This window comes from Corythoichthys intestinalis, chromosome 12, assembly GCF_030265065.1.
Source record: "Corythoichthys intestinalis isolate RoL2023-P3 chromosome 12, ASM3026506v1, whole genome shotgun sequence".
NCBI lineage: Eukaryota > Metazoa > Chordata > Actinopteri > Syngnathiformes > Syngnathidae > Corythoichthys > Corythoichthys intestinalis.
The window spans coordinates 50,607,888-50,624,231 of NC_080406.1; the positions used below are offsets into that span (position 1 = coordinate 50,607,888).

Genomic DNA, 16,344 nt, shown 5'->3' on the forward strand with positions numbered 1-16,344 from the left:
TGTTTTCGCCAGATATGACAACAATGAAAATATTTCGACAAACTATTTTTTTCATGACGATGAAGTCATGATTTAGAGCTAAAAACATGGCTTCGGAGACTAGAACATAAGACAAATGTCAGTTTTCGTCTGACGAGATGAAAATGCGACATAGTTCCCGTCGTATGTTCACAATGTGTAACATTTTCATATTGTACAGGGTGACCCAAAAAAAAGTTTACACTGCCATAATACAACTTAAATGCCATGTTTATTCATCTTAGAATTAGAATTTAATCACAAATTATACATTATTGTAAAGAACATGTACAGTACACTCTATTTTTCAATGTGTCCTCCCTTAAGTGTCACAACAGCCTCCAGGCGCCTGCGGAACGCTTGACAGGTATTCTTTATGTAGGATGCTGTCATCTTTTCCCAAGATCTAACAATGGACCTCTCCAAGGCTGCCACAGACGTTTGTGGCTTCTTACAGGCACTGTCCTCCACAGTTGCCCATATGCTATAATCCAGGGGATTGAGATCTGGACTCTGGGGTGGCCACATATCACCTTGTCAATCAACTTTTTGGTCCGCACAGATCGGGTTTTCCAGACCCAGGTTTTCGTGAGGCTGTTCCAGTATCTTTCAGCTTCTTTTTAACTTTGTAGACTGCACATCTGGATATTCTCAGATTTGCTGCAATCTCAGTAGGTGTCAGACCGGCACGCAGCAATTCAGGTACAGCTAAAGTTTTCTTCATTTTCAGCAGAAGCACAGGAATTGTAGAGACGAGAGATTACCAGCTGCATTGAGTGACCTGAATGTATCACTTAACCATGACAACCTATTTAGATATGTTTCAATGGCTTTTAAACAAGCAGTCAACTGAGTGTAAACTTTTTTTTGGGTCACCCTGTACAGCGCATGGAGTACGTCAGCTTGCATTGTAGCAGTGTTTGGGTCGTGTCATTCCTGTTTGAAGCGTTGCACCGCTCCCTCACTCTCCTCACCAGATTTTAGGATGCGTCTAAAGCTAGGTTGCGCTCCATTTTGCTTGTTTGGAAAAACAGCAAGATTTGTTTTCTTATCTTGGCAAGAGAAAATATGCAGTGCTGCTTTCGCCAAAATGTAACTCCTAGCGTTAGCTTAGCATTTTTATAATCAATTAGGTGGTAGTGGATGATTATTCACGGTACACTTACACAAGTGTGCCGCGGCGTTGTGGTTGAAAAACACTGGTCTAGCATCCTGAAATAGGCCTAACTGAAGCTGTCGTACAGGTACATGGATTATCCTCAAGCCTCTTGTGTTTCTCTTGTGTGATCTCAGAGTACTGCAGGTTTACTTGGCTATCGATGACCGCCTCACCTCCCTAAAGACGGAGACCTTCAGTAAAACACGAGAGGAAAAGATGGAGGATCTCTTCGCCCAGAAAGATGTAGATTTTACACCCTTTCTATGTGTAAAGTATATTTCCTCTCCCTGGCGTTCATAGTGGCATCTTTGTGTGTAGATGGAAGAGGCTGAGCTGCGCAACTGGATTGAGAAGCTCCAAGCACGACTTCAGGCATGTGGTTTGGATTCTCCACAGCAGCTTCAGACCGTGCTGGAGTCTCTTGTAGTCAAGAAGCAAAGCCTCTGTGAGATGCTGCAGTCGTGGAACAGCAGGTCATTGTCGCGGCTGCTCTTGACCACCAACATTTCTGAGCAAGTCGATGATTTCTTTCTCACACCCTCCTTAGGCTGCAAGACTTATTCCAACAGGAAAAAGGCCGCAAGCGTTTGTCCGTCCCCCCGAGCCCGGGCCGCCACCGACAGACCGCCACCGACGACAGCAAGGTCAGTGCTCGGGTCAGTTTAAAGTGTATTATAATACTAAGGGGTTGTGAGATATCAATAGAACCGTTATGTGGCAAGATAACAGTTAACAAAAAAATAAATCACATTCATGAGCAATTACCAAAAATAGATAGAAAATTACGAACATTTCCGAAAGTATTCTGGAAACAGCCGAATGGGGCGGAGACGTCACAACAAGGAAACAAAAGGTCGAGGTTGGTGCCATCATTGTTTTTCGATGAGAGGGTTGCGTTCGTGTTTTATCAAAACATCGCTAAAATGGTTCAAACCTGTCATGCTATGTGGTGTACAAATAGCCATTTGTTGCAATGTAGTACCCATGAGTTCCCGAACGCGAGAAAAAGAGCTGGACTACGCAGACTATGAGTAAAGTTCGTCCGTGCTAAGAGGGCTAATTTTGCAGACCCAGCCTCCAGCAGGGTTTTGTGTGGTGCGCATTTTAAACCTGAAACCTATTCGAACTATGGACAAATAAAATCAGGTTTTGCTAAGAAATTGCTGCTGAAAGCAGATGCGGTGCCCAACATACACGCGCAGCCACCTAAATGTCCCGAGATATCAAGAAAGAGGACGATGACTGGCTCTGATGAGACCACCCCACCACCCCAGGCTAACCAAAGGAGCGGAGCAGCCAAGCTCGAAATGGCCAGAGTGAGTACTCTTTTATAATAAAAAACATCACGATAGGACTGGACACATGTATAAATTATCGCTCTTAAAATATATAGAACGAATCCTCTAATCCCCTTCATATTAGTGTCTGTTGGCAGAGCGGAAACCTATGATAGCACAATAAATGATAATTATTCTATACATAATTTTGCGGTCACGGTGTATCAGTTTCACAAAAAGAAATGCAAAACAAACCATTCGGTGTTTCTGTTACCGCCGGTGTTTCATCAGTGGGATTGCTCCCTTCAATGATCCTTTCATTAGGCTGCATTGGCTTTCGTTTGGGCTCAAATTGATAACCCAAAAAAACGAAGAAAGGTTCATAACTCTCCTCGTCACCATTAGAAGAATGTTTGTTACGTCGGATTCCTCGCTGCAACTAGAAACAAAATTGTCCGCCATCATCGCCGCCATTCAGTACTAAGCACTGAGCCGGTTGTTTCCTTGTTGTGACGTCACGCACACAATATGCTAGATTTCCGGGATCTAGGGCACCGGTCGTTTTAGCTTGACAATCGATCCAAATTTCTATCATTTTCTTGGTGTTGCGATGTGTGTAATTTCACGAAGTGGCATGATATGAATCCAAAAGGCATGCGTTTATGGATAAATGATGAAATATTAGCGTTTCCCTAGGTGTTGTAATACCCTTTAATTACCAACCAAATATTTTCATCATTTAAAAAGTTGTTTTGTTTTCTTAACAGAGCACTCTGGAATCTTCACCACGTAACCCCTCACCAGTGGTGCAGAATGGTGACAAAGGTAAGCATTCATCGTTTGAAACCCTGTCCGGCAAAAGAAACCTGATGAGTTTTCATTTTGGACAGAGGACCGTCTCCTCAACACAATGCCCTCCACATCCTCCTCATCCACCGTGCTGCTGTCTCCCGGGGAACCTGGAGCTGAACCTGTCACCCCCGGCCCCTCTTTCACAGAGCCAGACTCTGTCAGCATCCCAGAAGGTACACGCACACGCCCACACACACACACTAAAACCTAAACTTTTGTTTATTTAATCACATTAACATATTTTCTATTTTCAACAGATGTGTTTGACGGACACTTGTTGGGCTCCACTGACAGTCAGGTGAAGGAAAAGTCCACCATGAAGGCTATTCTGGCAAATTTTTTGCCAGGCAACAGCTACAACTCCATTCCTTTCCCTTTGTGAGTATCTCAACCACGTCTGAGAACACAAATCAGTTTTTTATGAATTTAGGACCTAAAGTTGCGTGCAAAGGTTTCTATGCCTATATACGGTTCAGCAGTGGTCACTTATTTTGCATCACGGACCGGTGTGTTGTGGGCCTTTTTTTACAGACGGTCAATGTGTAGCAGAAAATGATAGTAAATATAAAATAACCATGAAGGGGCTATAAGCGAATCCTAAGTGCAGGGAAAATGTAACTCACCATCCGCTGAATCAACCTTTTTTAACAGTGGCCTCTCTTAAAACTTGACGGCAAATATGCTTGGTCGCAGACTTAATGAGTTTTTCTCCAGTAGTGAAAGGTTTTTTGGCTTTAGCAATACGGTTCGCCGTGAGGTATGATGCTTTCAGTGCATTCACTTTTGTTGCCTCGTTTGTTAGCTTTTAGCCGCATATTATGCAGAATGACTTTGCTGTAGGCTCCTCTTCTGGCTCAGCAGGTGGCCTTTCCCTTGTAAAAAAGCTGTCCAGAGACGTCTGTTTTTCAGTCATCTTCGCTAACGTGTGGGCCAGTGCGGATTTTGGTAGCCATTTTAATTTTAATCTTAGTCTTTTGGACGAAAATAGCTATTAGTCTTAGTCATATTTTAGTCATTTAAAAACAAAACGCAAGACAAATTTCGTCTAGTTTTAGTTGACGATTCTCAAAATATTTTCGTTTGTTAACTTTAAAAGTTTTAGTCCATGAATAAATAAAGGTTTCCAACAATTTTGAATGAGCATGAAAAACGAGCACATAACTGTAGATTCTACAAGGATATCACCATTTTCATGATGACAATACACACTCAGCAGAAAAAAACAGCACATTATTAGCAAGCCCAGCGGAAAAATAGCACATTATTTGTTAGTACAGTAATTTTCACACTATAAGGCGCACCTGACTATAAGCCGCCACCCACCAAATTTGACACAAAAACGGCATTTGTTCATAGATAAGCCGCACTGGAATATAAGCCTCAGTCGTCCTCACTGTATTATGAATGTCTGTATGACAGCGGCATAATGCAACTGTCATGAGACCAAATGAACCACCATGAAACTTTGAACCAATTTGCTCCAAAACTTCATTGCTTCAAGATGTTTCATTTGGCCATAACTGCTCCCTTGGGGGAGACAGTCAACCTCTGCTGCCACCTACTGTCAATACTGTTGTAGTCCAACATGCCTCCTAGCATGCATTGTAGCGCTACATATGTAAATAACAATCAAAATTCATGTTCTGTCCTAATTATTGCTTCGGTTATTGTTCCAGTTGTTTCATTAATTGTTAGTTATGGTATTTGGTTACACATTATTTGACAGTGGTGCCAAAAGACTGTCATTAGACAATCATAATTATGACATGACACTGTCATGAGCATTAATGAATGCTTCTAACATATGTCATTTAGTGGTATCCCACAAATTATATCGCTTTTGAATGGGTGTAAAAGATCCGGCCCGGACATAAACGTTAGTGTTAGTGACATAGTGTTAGTTAGTGACATAATTTGCCAGATGACACTTAATGACATCTGTCATAAGCAATCACTGATGCCCATGATAGTGTCATTTCATAATTATGACAGTTTTATTACAGTTTTATGACACCGCTTTTAAGTGTTACCCATTAACCCAAATAAATCAACAAATAAGCCGCACTGAACTTAGGGCAGGGCGGTAAACCGAAAATTTACCGTCACCGAAATTCTTAACGATGTAATTTTGACCATGTCGGTAAATTCGGTAAATTAATAAAACAAGAAAATATAGTCTTTTCATCCCGCTTTGATTCTGTGTTGTTCGTCTATGTTCATTCCCCTTTAAGAAAGCAGTCAATGGGCTTACGTAGGGAGTCACGTGATCATCAAGAAGCCAATCAAACAAAAGCCCGGTAAGCTAACGCTAGCAGCTAACGCTACAAGCAAAACGTGATGGAGTGTGGCTTAAGGGAGGTTCACCAAACTTTCAACCGACATTTAGTAGACTCTTGGTGGCATCCAGACGGGCTTTCACCCGCTGTCCTCCCTTGTTCTCACGATTTCCGGAGATGGTGCTTTCAGTGCTTTCTACTGGTAGCCAGGCTAACGCTAGCTAGCGGCTAACGCTACAAATGAACGTGATGGAGTCGGATAGCGGCTCTAACCTTGTCGAAACGGCTGAACTTAATGAGTGGATTGGGCACGGACTGCATCTAACAATTACTATGTGGTGTTATTTTGTATCTGTCTGTGTGTGATTCCTCTGATAGCTTTTGTGATGGTAAAGCATTCAGCATAAAGTACAATCCAACGGCGAAACTTATAATGACCGAGAAATGGCCCCAGCTATTTTTCTGTATGTGCTTATTTCTGTGTCATTATTGCTATCATAAAATCTTAAGCGTTTCAATTGAAGAAGATCAATATAGCTTTAATGTGTGTGTCGCTCTGTTTGTTTGGGGGTTCATTTGTGCCGGCATTTATTAAAAAATGCACTGGGGGGGACCCTGAAACCATAATGTAAACACTTGTATTTAATAATTATGTCACAGCAGCCATTAACAATAAGTTGTCTTTTTGAAGTGTACTGTTCAAGCTGCAAGTCATTTGTGTTACAATGACATGTTTGCACAGGCATATTGATTTTGATAATGTACATTGTTCAAGTCATACACGCTGTTATAAATGTTCATACTTGAATTCTTATTGCTTACAATACATTTTTATAAACTTAATGTTTAGACTGCATGTACAATTGTTAAATACAGTATATGAAATTGAATGCTGGTAAATAAATCAATAAACAGTTAATCTGTATTTCATGCATTGATTCAGATTTTCAAATTATATAACAGTACGCTTGGGCGAATTTATCGTCATTTATCGTTATCGAGATAAATCTGCTCAATTTATCGTGATACATGTTTAAGGCCATATCGCCCAGCCCTAACTGGACTATAAGCCACAGGGTTCAAAGTGAAGGAAAAAAGTAGCGGCTTGTAGTCTGAAAATTACTTAATTAAACTCACCTGGACGCCATGAACTGTATGTAAAATGTTTTTCAAGAGTTTAGGAAGACAGTCACTGCGCTAAATGCTAATGCGAATGCTATGCTGACACTACAAGTTAATTCAGAGTGACCTTTAAAGGCTGAAGCAACATGGCATATCTAGCCTAGATAAGAAAGCAAAACTTACCAAGCAGCAACTGACACACACGTTTCACAAAAGGAGCCTGGAATGGTCACACTTACTCACCAGCAGCAGCACGTCACATGAGTGACACGACCAAACACTGCTAAGTGTGTGCTAACTACACATACAATAAGAAAATATCACACATTGTGAATTAATGACTGAAACTATGGCGAATTTTCATCTCGTTCTCTCGTTGTCAGATGACAACTAGCATTCTTCTCGTTATGTTTTAGTCTCCCAAGACACGTTTTCAGTGTGTCATTGTGACATCGTCGTCATGAAAAAAATTTTTGTTGACAAAATATTTTCATTGTCGTCATCGTTGACGAAAACAACTCTGGTAAATGGTGTTATACTTGTAGTGGGCTTATTCTTTCCTGGAACAAATCTGATTTGCCTACGTCATTGTCGAGGACATGCGCACATAAATATAAAAATCCGAGCAAAACGACGGGAGGTACGTCGTCCGCCATTGCTGAGGTGTGCCGCACACAGCCAACAGCCGCTCACAGTACTGTATACATTGACTAACGCTGAGCTGCTATAGCTGTGCAAACACCCCAGTAATGGCGACCAACCACTAGAAGGCAGCATACACAAATCTCTACTTGGATTAGTCAAGAGGCACAGGCCAGATTGAGGTTGCGAAGAAATTATGTATTATTCCTCTGCGGCACCGGCCCCGGTGGTAGGGGATCCCTGCCCTTCTATGACGTAGGGCTTTCTTTTTTTGCACTAAACAAACGATATTAACAGAGTAAACAAACCCTCAAGAGACAACTAACAACAAAAATATAAATATACTGTTTTTGTAATTAATATGTACTTTATATTTTTTAAACATTACAAAAAATTTGGGCTGTCAAAATTATCGCGTTAACGGGCGGTAATTAATTTTTAAAATTAATCACGTTAAAATATTTGGCGCATTTAATGCACATGCTCCGCTTAAACAGATTAGATCAGCACCATGAGCATGGTGTACTTATTGACATTAACAATGGCGAGCTACTAGTTTATTTTTTTATTGAAAATTTTACAAATTTTGTTAAAACGAAACATTAAGAGGTGTTTAAATATAAAATTTCTATAACTTGTACTAACATTTATCTTTTAAGAACTACAAGTCTTTCTATCAATGGATCGCTTTAACAGAATGTTAATAATGTTAATGCCATCTTGTTGATTTATTGTTATAATAAACAAATATAGTACTTATGTACAGTATGTTGAATGTATATATCCGTCTTTTATCTTTCCATTCCAACAATAATTTACAGAAAAATATCGCATAATTTATAGGAGGTTTGAATTGCGATTAATTACGATTAATTAATTTTTAAGCTGTGATTAACTCGATTAAAAATTTTAATCGTTTGACAGCCCTACAAAAAATATAACTATATTACACAATACGAGCGCAGGTCTAAAATTATCCGCACATTGCTCTATAGCTCACTCTTGCTTTAGTTTTTTCACAAATTTTTTAACATGCGTCGACTACTGCGTCATGTGATCATGATCAGTTGATCTAATTGTTTGATCAGTTTTAACACGTATTATTTTCAGTTCATGAAAATTGACACTGCACTAGCAATGCACCATAGAAGAACAACAACCGATTTTTGTGGTCAATGCTCACCGCGCGCTAAAATTCACAAAAGACTCTTAGCACAATATGGAGACAGTGCACTATCGAAAGAACTGTATATCAGTGGATTGGGAAGTTTAAATGTGGCCGGATAAGTGTGAAACATGAAGAAGAAGCAGGATGTCCATCGACCTCCACCGGTGAAGCAAGCTCAACAAATGATATTTGCAAAGAGGAGCATTACCATTGATGAGTTAGCACCTGGAACAATTGCATCGAAATGGGTGGACATTATGTAGAAAAATGATGTGTTTTTTTGTTAATGTTTGTGTTTTCACAAATAAATAAAACCAATAAAAGTCCTGATATTTTTTTACCTACATCCTCGTATTTACATATTGATGTTTACATCAAAACTTTGCCTTAATCTTCCTAATCTTTCCAAGGGCTGTGTATATTAAAGACTGTTGACAGCTACTCTTCGATAAATGTGATTAACTTGATTTTAACATGGATAAATCACAGCAGTTCACGTACATGCATGTCTCATTGAAGATTTGAATGTATACGTTTGTCCCGGTATATTTGACGCCTCAATATCAATTCCTGTATAACAGTGACCCGGACAAGCACTACCTGATGTATGAACATGAACGGGTGCCAATTGCAGTGTGCGAGAAGGAACCAAGCTCCATTATCGCTTTTGCACTCAGGTAAGAAGCTCATACTTTTTTTTTTTCGTTTTTATGATGCAGCATTTTCAATTGTACCGATATGCCTTTCAATATAGTGTCGATATTGCAGAATACTGACATCTAAGCCTGACAAATGTGATTTAATTGATGTCATTTGACTGTACAGTGGTACCTCTACTTACGATATTAATTGGTTCTGAAAATAACATCGTAACGTGAAAACTTTGTAAATAGAGACGTTTTACATGTAAATGTCCTAATCTGTTCCAAGCACTACTGACAAGCTACATTAAATTTTATAATTGAGGTAAAACCAGGATAAAACAGTGAAACACATTTGAATCATTCCATATACTTAACCTGACCGTAAATACCTCTAATGAAGTTAATAGAACAAAATGCTAAGAAAAAAAAATATATTACCTTTCGAGTGAGGCAATGTCCTCTTTCACGAGATTGATGGTGCCTATCTCACTCTTCGTGACACAAAAACGCGAGGAGACCTATGCTCTAATTTGCTACTAAAGTAATGAACTGTCTGTTGGCTCAAAAAAAAACTTTGTGAAACACAAAACACGAGAAGTCTTGTGCTCATTTGGCTCAGACGTCGACACGCAATATAAACAATAACGCCGTCGTGCCTGTGCACGTCATCATGCTGCGACACCCAAATTGAAATGACATCAACAATAGGCCAATAGGAGAGCGGAATTCCATTACTAAGCCTGATATTATGACCAATAGGGCACTTATGGCGCAACATTTAAAAGCGGGAAGTACGTACGCATCTTTTACAGTATTGTATAGTATTTTTGCCTCTCGTAACTTGAAATGTGTTTCTTAACAAGAAGCAATACTTTCCTGTTTAAACATGTCGTAACCTGAAAATTAAGTTTGTAGAGAAATTCATAAGTATAGGTACCAGTGTACGTTCTTAAACGGTAGCACTTCTGTAAATATTCATTGAAATTTCAAGGCCTTAAGCAAGCTCTAGTCTACAATTGACAATTTTTCGCATTACAGGTATTCCATTTTTTATTATTGACTAGCAGTTTAATATTTACACTTTAAAAAACCTGTACATATACAAGTGTGTATATTTACATTAACTGTATTTAAATATTTTTTAATTATTAATTTGTAAAAATATATAAATACAAGTGTGTTTGTTTCCATCCACAGCTGCAAGGAGTACAAAACAGCACTGGATGATTTATCCAAGGTGTCCAACACCGTAGTGGACGAGGTATCACAAACCAACAGGTGTGTCCCATCGACTATGATAATTAGAGGTCGACCGATATGGGATTTTCAAGTGCCGATACAGATATATATTAAAAAAAAAAAAAAATTAATCCGACACAATATCTATAAAAAAAATTCAGCTGATTGCCGATACCCAAAGCCGATTTTGTAAGCCGGTACTTGAGGCCGAGATACTATCCTATATACATAAATTATGAAAGACGATTTTTAAAAATTGCTTCAACAGCTTGTAATTTACAACGACGTGAGACTTAAAGGATTAGTCTAGTGCAACCAACGAACGCAGCACTTCTTTTTATGATTATACACACTAACCAAGAACAGTAGATTATTTTCTAATAATTAAACCCACCAGGACGTCACGACGATATGTAACAAGTGAGAGTTTAAGCGGATGCTCGCCATGCTAAAGCTAATGCGAATGCTACCCTAAAGGCTGATTTATGCTTCTGCATTCCGGTGACGGCGGAGCGACGGCTTAGACTCTACGCTGTTATTGCGTATTCGAAGTTCTGCGTCATGGAAGAGCGTTGCTTTGTAGTTCACCGCCATGCCACTAGAGGGATGTGGCTTTGTCCTTGTACGGTTTTGGGGGACTCTTACCGGATTCCTTTAGTTTTCTTCATTGATAGCAATGGCAACCGAGATGGAACGTGTGTATTTGCAGCTGCAGCTAATCAATATTGAACAACAAATGTTGTTAATACAAATGTTGAAGCGTAGGCGACACAGAAGATGTTTGTGAATGTTTGAAAATGGCGGTGTTGTTGCGCCAAACTGGAAACAACGTTCTGAGCCGACCAATCAGTCCTCCGACCTTCACGTCACGCACGTATTTTTCGGAGGTGCACGTCAGGCCACGGCATAGGTAAATCGGGTCTGCGTTAACGGCATAGGTCCCCCGTCACCGCTACTCAGAAGCATAAATCAGCCTTAACACTATGAGTTACATTTAGAGTGTAAGGCTCAATCAGTACACACCTTAAAAGGCTAAACCAACATTGTATATTCTCTCATGCAAGATAAAAAAAATCTTACAATATTTACAAAACAGGCAAGCCTGAAACTTCCTGAAGCAGCCTGCCTTCAAGCTGCTGCAGGGTCCTTCTGTGGTCCTACCGTCAGTCAGCAGCAGCAACAGTGGCCCACACAAATGCCTGACCCAAATCCTTTTTTTATCGGCTTTTTTGTTGTTGTTAATCGGACGATAGACGTCATTGGAAAAAAGTCCATATATCAGCCTGCCAATATATCGGTCGACTTCTAATGATAATGCTCTATTTAGAAGGAAATATACATTACATCAGCTAACTACGGGTAACATTTGTTGAGTAGTGGAGAGAGCCGAGCAAAGGGCAGCCCCGCCAGGCTCGCAGAGTCATCCGTGCAGAGCCGTACCAGCATAGAAGCCGACCCGCTTAGTGAGTGTTAACATCTACACTAGTGTTCTTGTGCCACCACTTGATGTCACCTTTGCTTATTCCTTTTACTTATAGAGGATGCTGACGTGGCCGATAAACAGAAGAAGCAATCTCAGAATCCACACATTGAGCTGCGTATGTTTTTGTAATTTTTTTTTTTTCATGTTCCCACTCGTTGCCATCTGCCCAAGTAAGAGGGAAGTCCTTCCCTTTCACTCTTGTTTAGAATTTTCAGACGCCAACGCCAAGTTCTACTGTCGCATCTATTACGCGGATGAGTTCCACAGGATGCGCGAAGAGATTTTGGAGAGTGCGGAGGAGGATTTTGTTCGTTCGCTATCCCATTGTGTCAACTGGCAGGCACGTGGTGGAAAGTCGGGAGCAGTCTTCTATGCCACTGAAGGTCGGACCACTGACTTAAGTCATGCTTCTTAAAAAATAATGAAAAATACTCTACTGATTTATAATTATAATAATACTGTAGTACATTTTATTTCTAGAGCGCTTTTCAAGCCACACAGACGCGATTTGATTGGTTTATAAACATTTTCAAATGTTGACGTACAATGAAATATGTAAGATTTACAGCTATGACTGCAAAGTTTATTAAACACTATTATAGAATTAGGGGTGTGTCAATATATCGAAAAGGTAATATATCGCGATACTTTGTAGCCTAAAAGATAGCTCACACCAAGAATTGATATATCGTTTTAAAAGGGTGTCAATGTTATTTAAAAAAAAAAAAAAAATCTTCCATTAAAATAGTGTCTAGCTCACTGGCTGATATTTACGGCGCTAGACATCCAATTCATGTTGACTGGAATGGACGTCTAGCGCTGTCAATGGCACTGAAACCAGAGCCTACAGCTACGCGTGTGGGCATTTACAGGTCACTTCCTGTTCATTTTAGGGCATTTACAGGTTACTTCCTGTTAATTTTGAGTCAGTTCCTATTCATTTGGGGACATTCGTGAGCCACTTCCTTTTCAGTAACCCCAAATCAACAGGAAGTTACCCATAAATGCCCCAGTATCAACAGGAAGTGACCTGTAAATGCCTCAACAGGGGAAAAAAAATGCCCCAAAATGAACTCGGTTGCCTGGCATTGGCTGCCACTGACAGCAATAGTCGTCCTATCATTTTGAAGTGGGAGGGATGTTAAACGGATTGGACGTCTACTAGTGATTAACTCATTGCAATTCACAACAGGATGTAAATAGCTTGTTTTTCTGTTTATTAGTTGTTTTTGTAGGATATCCTAGAATCATTTCCTGACCCATGTATCAATAATTGTTATTTTGCCATATCGTGAGATCGTTATCGTGAGCCTTTTATCAGAAATTGAATCGTAGTTTCCCAGAACTTATTCTTGTTTCCGTTAAGTGCTGTTTGAGATAAGAAAGGAGTCGTCTTCTCTTCAGATGACCGGTTCATCCTGAAGCAGATGCCCAGACTGGAAGTCCAGTCCTTCTTGGACTTCGCTCCTCACTACTTTACCTACATTACAGGAGCTGTGCAGCAGAAGGTATGCATCACTGACCTCCAAATGCATACGTATTCTTCGGATTGAATGGTGCATACATTTTGTGCCCCAGAGGCCGACTGCTCTGGCGAAGATTCTCGGCGTTTACCGCATCGGGTACAAAAACTCTCAGAACAACACAGAAAAGAAATTGGACCTACTTGTGATGGAAAACCTTTTTTATGGACGCAAAATGGCCCAGGTAAGGAATACTTGCAATGTTCCCTCTTATTTTTCTTGTGTCTGAGTAGACACACAAGCTCCCCGAGCACAGTGAGGACCACTGTGAGCAACATCAGATGTGTATGCTGTGGCCACACAACAGTATCACACCTTTTCAAAACGTTGGATCATAGCAAGTTACATGGCTTATTAAAAAGAATGAAATTACTGCAGCAATTTTTATTAGTTTACTTTGAATATAATTGATTTGGCCAACTTAAAATGAAAAACACAAAAATCTCGTTCATGTATGTCACTATGTCATACAGTGTATCAAAAAAGTGAGTACACCCATCGCATTTCTGCAGATATTTAAGTGTATCTTTTCATGGGACAACATTGACAAAATGACACTTTGACACAATAAAAAGTAGTCTGTGTGCAGCGTATATAAAAGAGTTAATTTATTTTCCCCTCAAAATATATCCATTAATATAAAAACCCCTGGCAACAAAAGTGAGTACATGTCCAAATTGAGTACTACTTGTCATTTTCCCTCCAAAATGTCATGTGACTCGTTAGTGTTACTAGGTTCAGGTGTGCATAGGGAGCAGTTGTGTTACAATTTGTAGTGCAGCTCTCACACTCTCTCATACTGGTCACTGAAAGTTCCAACATGGTACCACATGGCAGAGAACTCTTTGAGGATCTTAAAAAATGTATTGTTGCGCTACATGAAGATGGCCAGGGCTACAAGAAGATTGCCAACACCCTGAAACTGAGCTGAAGCACAGGCTAAGATCATCCAGCGTTTTAAAAGAGCAGGGTCCACTCAATACAGGCCTCGGGTTGGTCGTCCAAAGAAGCTGAGCGCACGTGCTGAGCGTCACATCCAAATGCTTTCTTTGAAAGATCGTCACAGGAGTGCTGTCAGCATTGCTGCAAAGATTGAAGAGGTGGGGGGTCAGCCTGTTAGTGCTCAGACCAAGGCCCGCACTCTACATCAAATTGGTGTGCATGGCTGTCACCTCAGGAGGAAGCCTCTTCTGAAGACGGTACACAAGAAAGCCTACAAACAGTTTGCTGAAGACATGTCATCAAAGCACATGGATTACTAGAACCATGTCCTGTGGTCTGATGAGACGAATATTAATTTGTTTGGTTCTGATGGTCTCAAGCATGTGTGGTGGTGATCAGGTGAGGAGTTCAAAGATAAGTGTCATGCCTACAGTCAAGCATAGTGGTGGGAATGTCATGGTCTGGGGCTGCATGAGTGCTGCGGGTGTTGGAGAATTACATTCAATTGAGGGAAACATGAACTCCAACATGTACTGTGAAATACTGCAGCAGAGCATGATCCCCTCCCTCCAGAAACTGGGTCGCAGGGCAGTGTTCCAGCATGACAATGACCCCAAACACACCTCCAAGATGACCACTGCTTTACTGAAGAGGCTGAGGGTAAAGGTGATTGACTGGCCAAGCATGTCTCCAGACCTGAACCCAATAGAACATCTTTGGGGGATCCTCAAGCGGAAGGTGGAGGTGCGCAGTCTCAAATATCCGGCGACACCGCAACATCAGCATGGAGGAGTGGAAGAGCATTCCAGTGGCAACCTGTGAAGCTCTGGTCAACTCCATGCCCAGGAGAGTAAAGGCAGTTCTGGATAATATTGGTGGCTACACAAAATATTGACAGTTGACATGATGTACGTATGTTAATATTGACAACCTTCGCTAAGGGGTGTACTCACTTTTGTTGCCAGGGGTTTAGATATTAATGGCTATATTTTGAGGGGAAAATAAATTAACTCTATTATATGAGCTGCACACAGACTACTTTTCATTGTTTCAAAGTGTCATTTTGTCATTGTTGTCGCATGAAAAGATATACTTAAATATCTGCAGAAATGCGAGGGGTGTACTCATTTTTGTGATACTGTATGTACATACCCCCCACCCATGTATTGTAACGTAAATGCGCTATATAAGTACTCTCCGTTTACCATAGTGATATATACACATAAAAAAAAAAAAAGTGTTAAAAATGGAGGGTGAGACGACTTTATGGTTTGTCATTTAACGCGATCAATTCTGATCTCATTTAACACCGATAATTGAGGGATGACTGTAGTTGCATTGAGAGCGTTAAAAGCCAAATGATGTGTCAAGTTGTAAATGGAAAGACAAGTTAGATGTGCACTTTGCCTCTGGTTAGGTGTTCGACCTGAAAGGCTCTCTGCGAAACCGCAACGTGAAGACCGACTCGGGCAAGGAGAGTTGCGAAGTAGTGCTGCTGGACGAAAACCTGCTCAAGCTCATCTACGACAACCCGCTGTACATCCGCTCGCACTGCAAGTCGGTGCTGCGCGCCGCCATTCACAGCGACGCCTACTTCCTGTCCAGCCACCTCATCATTGACTACTCGCTGCTGGTGGGACGCGACGACGCCACCGATCAGCTAGTGGTCGGGATCATCGGTAAGGAGGCTACCACCGGCGACGCTCTAGTCATATTTCGCGCATGCTCATTTAACGTCTGCTCCTCTCGCAGATTACATCAGGACTTTCACTTGGGATAAAAGGCTGGAAATGGTCGTCAAATCCACTGGAATTCTGGGAGGACAAGGTAGTGCTGCCATTTGACTCAACTGAGTAAAAATGGGTCAGTTCACTATAGTAAAAGTGGAAAATTGATCATGAAAACAGCTATTGATGACAGTAGATGTCAAGTTTAGATGAATTGTACTGCTGTCAATGGCAGTCAAAAAGTTAAGCTATGCGAGGTAATAAAACAAAAG

The 16,344-nt window shown here is 40.6% G+C and overlaps 1 protein-coding gene across 3 annotated transcripts in view; it reads left to right on the forward strand.

The window, feature by feature from the left end:
- The window catches only part of pikfyve (phosphoinositide kinase, FYVE finger containing), a 68,741-nt gene that overhangs the window by 47,830 nt on the left and 4,567 nt on the right, over window positions 1–16,344 (forward strand). For all 3 annotated transcript variants that reach the window (XM_057853525.1, XM_057853523.1, XM_057853524.1), the window contains 15 exons: window positions 1,312–1,420; window positions 1,496–1,650; window positions 1,725–1,821; window positions 3,222–3,279; window positions 3,345–3,479; window positions 3,564–3,684; window positions 9,096–9,191; window positions 10,356–10,436; window positions 11,775–11,860; window positions 11,936–11,995; window positions 12,087–12,263; window positions 13,285–13,388; window positions 13,459–13,587; window positions 15,763–16,024; window positions 16,098–16,172. In XM_057853525.1, the coding sequence (XP_057709508.1) occupies window positions 1,312–1,420; window positions 1,496–1,650; window positions 1,725–1,821; window positions 3,222–3,279; window positions 3,345–3,479; window positions 3,564–3,684; window positions 9,096–9,191; window positions 10,356–10,436; window positions 11,775–11,860; window positions 11,936–11,995; window positions 12,087–12,263; window positions 13,285–13,388; window positions 13,459–13,587; window positions 15,763–16,024; window positions 16,098–16,172 (1,745 nt within the window). The remainder of the gene's footprint in view (window positions 1–1,311; window positions 1,421–1,495; window positions 1,651–1,724; window positions 1,822–3,221; window positions 3,280–3,344; window positions 3,480–3,563; window positions 3,685–9,095; window positions 9,192–10,355; window positions 10,437–11,774; window positions 11,861–11,935; window positions 11,996–12,086; window positions 12,264–13,284; window positions 13,389–13,458; window positions 13,588–15,762; window positions 16,025–16,097; window positions 16,173–16,344) is intronic.